General features: G+C 34.9%; 1 protein-coding gene across 1 annotated transcript; it reads left to right on the forward strand.

Moving 5' to 3' along the window:
• Window positions 1–713: 713 nt before the first annotated feature.
• LOC143622976 (serine/threonine-protein kinase PCRK1-like) lies at window positions 714–2,938 on the forward strand. Its single transcript, XM_077093980.1, has 4 exons — window positions 714–1,109; window positions 1,711–1,971; window positions 2,051–2,173; window positions 2,244–2,938. Exons 1-4 carry the CDS (start codon window positions 771–773, stop codon window positions 2,781–2,783), a joined length of 1,263 nt encoding a protein of 420 aa, XP_076950095.1. The 5' UTR covers window positions 714–770; the 3' UTR covers window positions 2,784–2,938.
• The last annotated feature ends 2,568 nt before the right edge of the window (window positions 2,939–5,506 follow it).

Below are 5,506 nucleotides of genomic sequence, written 5' to 3' on the forward strand. Positions count from 1 at the left end.
GTTCTAAAGACCATTTTTGGTACCAAAGAACCGAGTCTGATGATCAAGTTCAAGCAACTTTAAACCACTTTGTGATTACAAAACAACTTTCAAAGCATAACAAAACAAGAAAAAAACAACTTTGTCGCTTGGACCCCAATCTACTTTTAATATCAATTTTTAATCTACAATCTATTTTACCAATTAATAACATATTTAAGTGAAGATCCATGTTCAATCCCCAAAAATAACGCTTTGGAGAGAGTATGAGTGGCTAAATGAAGGAAGACTGATAACTTTGTGATCTTCAGTTCAACCTAGAGCATTCGGGTTTTACCACGGTGGACATTCGGGTGGGTTTTAACTTGGAGGCGTTTAAGGGCTCTGTACGGCTGGGTGGGGCTAGCTGACGGTGGTCTTTTGCCATTAAGTCGTCCCGTACGAAATACCTAGGCAATTCTCTGTTTGTATGCAATTAAAAAGAATAACAAATTTCAGTTTCAAGTCATTTTCTATTACACTCAGATTAAACAGTTAAGATTTGCACCTCGTTTCTTACTTAAAATGTTAGTATCTTTAGTAAAAACTAAAATTTATATAGTATTATTAATTACTTCACCGACACGTTCTTTACTTGTTTTAGGAACTAGTCAACATATGATTGTATCCCTTACTCCGCAGCTTCCTGCTGTGTCCATAGAGTCAACGCGACGACTTCCGACCATACTTACTTATTATATCAAATTACAACAAATTTTCACATCCCAATTATACAACAAACATAAAATAAAATGGTGTTTTGTTTCCGAGATTTCTCAGTGAAATACAAAACCAGAACCCACACAAAATCAACCTTTCATACTGCCCGATCACAACTTACACGCTCCGTACCCAACTTTTGCAATACACAGACGTCACAAGTCTCCGATTTAGCCGACAAACCCATCACCAGCAGCAATCTGCGGGTTTTCACAGTTGCTGAGCTCAAAACAGCAACCGACAACTTTAGCAGGTCTTCCAAGATTGGTGAAGGTGGATTTGGCATAGTATATAAAGGTGTTGTTAAGAGTTTGGATTATCCGTTTCATGATATTCCGGTTGCTGTGAAATACGGAGATGGATTATTGCAGGCAAGTTTTATTTCAAAAGATGATATATTCGAAATTTTATAAAATATTATATTTGAAAAGAAACAAAAATAAGTTACGTCAATTGAAAACTATAAAAATGAATAAGGATACCGGTACTGACGTTGTCAGGTTGATTTGTTTTGTTACCGTTGGGTAGTAATAAGTAGTTTACGAAACAAAAATTACATTGTTTTGAATGTTTGGTCGATCTTGGTTCGGTTGGTCACAGTACCAGCACTTGATATAGCTTACGATACTAAAAACCACTTTAATTTTCTAATACAACTTCGTATTTATTAAAAATTTTAGCAGAATATTGATAAAAAAACATTAATCACAACAGCGTATTTAGTATTGTTTTTAAGTTAACGAATGAAAGTTATCGGAGAAAAATCAAATTAGTAAAAAATTAATTGGTTAAAGTGTCGTATATCATATATAAGGGATGAAATTAAAACGTATAAACCAAAATATGCATGTATAGATATACCTATACATACACAAAGAGTTTGTGCGTGGTTATTATTCATAATAAGTTGTAATGGTGTATGCAATTGGGTATGTTTTGTTAGTGATGATATATTATGGATATGTGAAGCAGGGGAAAAAAGAGTGGTCAACAGAGATTGAATTTCTTGGAAGGGTTAAACATCCAAATCTAGTGAAATTAGTTGGTTATTGTGAAGAAAAAGGTGAACTAGTAACTAAACTGTTTCTAGTATATGAGTATATGCCCAATAGAAGTTTGAGAGATCATTTATCTTCAAGGTCCAAAGCACCCCTCTCATGGGCCATGAGACTTAAAGTGGCTCATGATGCTGCTTGTGGCTTAACATATCTACATGAAGATATGAACTTTCAGGTTTAACTAATCTTCTCTATATCAAAGGGGTTCATAGATACACATGCTTACAAGATTATTAACTTTGGTTTTCTTGTAAATTATTTTGAGAGATTTCAAGTCTTCCAACATTCTTCTTGACGATCAATGGAACGCAAAGCTTTCGGATTTTGGTGTCGCCCGGTTAGGTCCTCCAGAAGGAATCACTCACATCTCAACCGACGTATGTTAAGTGATTGAAAATTTAGCAACTGTGATTATTATAAATCTTATACTATAATAATGTCTTACAGTTCGCTGGAACGAGGGAATACGCAGCTCCAGAGTACCTTGCGGTAGGGCATCTTTCATCCAAGAGTGATGTATGGAGCTATGGAGTGTTCCTATATGAACTTATCACGGGTAGGCGCCCATTGGATAGAAACCTGCCTCAAGAAGAGCAGAAGCTTCTAGAATGGGTCACACCTTACTCTGACACTGATAAATTGATGCAAATCATTGATCCGAGACTCGAAGGAAAGTACTCGTCGAAAGCGGCAGAAAAGTTGTCATCTATAGCCAATCTTTGCTTGGCCAAAGACCCAAAGTCAAGACCAAAGATGAGTGAGGTTTTAGAAATGGTTAGCAAACTCATTAAGGTTCCGCCACAAGTAACTATTCCTGCACCGCCCGGGGCTCTGGTTGTGCCAGATAATGAGGTCTTGGATCCTACCGAGGGTGACATGACTCGTGATGACACAAAACACAAAGGTGAATTAAGGCCCGTGGACAAAGAGTCTGTTTACCCTCCTCGGTCACGCCCTTTGAAGCTCTTAAAATCTTGTTTTAGATAATAGTTTTTATTGTGTGCATAAAGGTTCTTAAACAAGAAATAATTTTGTGGATTGAATTTTGTAAAGAACTATAGAAGTATGAGTAGTTTTTCATCATTTTCTCATAGTTTTTCTTTATTAAGATATTATTGTTGAGTCTAAACGTGTAAATAGAGGTATTTCATTCATGGTCTGAACAATGCATATAGTCACTTGTGCAGTAATTGAGGTATTATAAAGAGGTATAATGGTATATACATGATTACAGAGAAGTACCTTTCAAGTTATTAGTTCTATATGGACATAATATTATCTTAATCCGTTAGGATTCTAGTGAACTTATCAAATAATCAAAAGACTTACCTCTATAAATATTCATTAGATAGAAAGTAAGCACTATTCATGAGACTTCTGAGGTATCAGTTTTAATTACATAAGATTAAAAATGATTATATACATGATACAAGTATTTAGTATACCAAGAATCTTGATCACTCGATGAGTAATGAATTACGTATAACGACCGGGTATGCGTATGAGAGACGCGTGTGGGAAATTATTAACAAGTACTACTCGTCTGTGTTGCATTGTTGCATCATTTATGAGTCACATTTTTTCATTTATATCAGCGACATATCATTTCATCCCTAAACCATGATCAGTCCATCTTTCAACCCTCGCAAAGTCGCAATGCATCTCAATCCGTCTTTCAGCTATTTTTTTACTTTCCTTTAATTAAATAACTAAATTAGTTTCTAATTAAAAAAGTATTATATTAAATAAATAATATTTAAAATAACATTCATTTTGGAAACTTAAAAATTCGTTAAAAGATTACATCTAAAAAACAATAAAGCATAACATTACAATACTAAATTAAGCAAGCAAAAAAAAAAAAAAAAAACTAAATTAATCATCCACTTTGGAATCGCCAGTGTCGAAGACATGTTGAACTGGAATCGGAGACATAATTTCAGTAGTCACCATTTGCTCGAGACATGATTTCAGTAGTCACCATTTGTTTGTGAAAACGTTTGTGCTTTGGGTATCACGACAACTATGTCTACGTAAAATCAGCAAGACTGTTCAAAGAGTAAGACCCGACCCTTTTACCTAATACCCTACCCGGACCCTTTACCCTTTTAGGAAGAAATGTGGACCCGAGACCCTACCCTCTAACCAATAAAAGGGTCGGGTATAAAAGGAGTTTCAAGGGTCCAACTCTTTACCCTTTAAGACGGTAATCACATCTCATTCTCTGCATTACTAGTTGCATATCTCTTAAATGACTTTAATTTATGAATCCTAGAACAATTATACTTTCATTTAATAACATTGTAAAGTCTAACTTCGAAAGTTTATAAACTATTTAAATTGATGCAAACAATATTTACATTCACAAATTACTTGTAGAGAACAATTCAGTGATTTCTTTATATATGTTTCAATTCATTAGTATGGTCCTTTATTTTTATTTTTCTTAGTAGTTGGGAAATTTTTTATGAATCATATATGAAATACAAACCTCTTATAAATATCGTGAATCTGATGTAAATCTATCGAGTAAACGAGTCAAGGGCTTGAAAAAGGGTCGGACCCTTGAAACCCTTTTACCCTTTAAGGTGTAATTTAAATACCCTTTACCCGACCCATAATATTTATTCGGGTCTAGTTAAGGGTTTTAAGAGTCGGGTAACCGGGTTTTAAGGGTCCTACCCTTATCTTGCTCACCCCTAAAAATCAGTGGATCCGTGTAACATCACGACAACGTGTGTGTGGTACGATGGCCGGTACCTCTAAATTGAACATATGCCTCTTGTCCTGCAGACCAAAATTGGTTTTGGATACGGTTGTTGTCCGTCACGTGCATCCAAGCCCTTGCCAAAGGGACCTCGTCATCAAAGCTCCACAATTCCGGCCGTGCTCTTAGGGGCGCGCATTTTATATATGTGATTTGAATAAAAGAAATTTAAGAGTGTTTGAAATGAAAGAATAAATGTTTGTGTAAAAATTGGTTGAATACGGTTAATTTTACAGAGGGGAAGTTTCTTTTTTTTAATATTACCGTTGTGATCGGGATGGAGCTCGTCAAGGCCACGCCTCTGCGGCTTGAAAATATTCGGTACCGTGGGAGGTAGGGTGGTGTTTCCGAACACCGCGGATACCAGGGCAGCACCGACCCCCTCCGCTCCCACTCCATCCACTCTAATTATTATTTGTCCCCTTATTGACTTGATGTTATCACATTGTCAGCTACGTACATCATACGCCATTCAAAATTTCTATTTCTAATTTCAAATTTTAAGCCCATTTCATACTTATTAAACCAGACTTTTCATACCTCCTCAATTGTGTGTAAAAGAAAACAATAATAATAAAAATATATTCATTATCTTTTATCACTGTGTTAATCAAAAGACCTCATCTCTTTTGAAGAAAATTTGATATTGAGCTGATTAAAGGTGACTCCGTTTTCTTATATATATATTTTTTATTATTATTATTAGTTCTTCAATTGTAATATGATCCACAAAGCCATTAGCCACGTCCAACCGAAATACATCATTTTGGATTTTTGTCATACTAGCGGATCATATGTTATATGAACATTTGTATAAATATTCTTATTCTTCACTACGTCACTTTTCCAACATATGACATGTTAATTTTTTTTTATCGGCCAACAAACAGATAATTACTTGTTGTTTATAAACATAAAAGTATAAAGCTTTGTTTTAATGTTT

This window comes from Bidens hawaiensis, unplaced genomic scaffold (assembly GCF_021521415.1).
Source record: "Bidens hawaiensis isolate Kalapana, Puna unplaced genomic scaffold, B.hawaiensis_p1.1 tig00003244_1, whole genome shotgun sequence".
Lineage (NCBI taxonomy): Eukaryota > Viridiplantae > Streptophyta > Magnoliopsida > Asterales > Asteraceae > Bidens > Bidens hawaiensis.

Coding starts and splice junctions, on each gene's coding strand:
- LOC143622976 (XM_077093980.1), top strand. CDS start 771: ATGGTGTTTTGTTTCCGAGATTTCTCAGTGAAATACAAAACCAGAACC. Junction 1,110..1,710: donor ACGGAGATGGATTATTGCAG/GCAAGTTTTATT, acceptor TATGTGAAGCAG/GGGAAAAAAGAGTGGTCAAC. Junction 1,972..2,050: donor ATGAAGATATGAACTTTCAG/GTTTAACTAATC, acceptor GTTTTCTTGTAA/ATTATTTTGAGAGATTTCAA.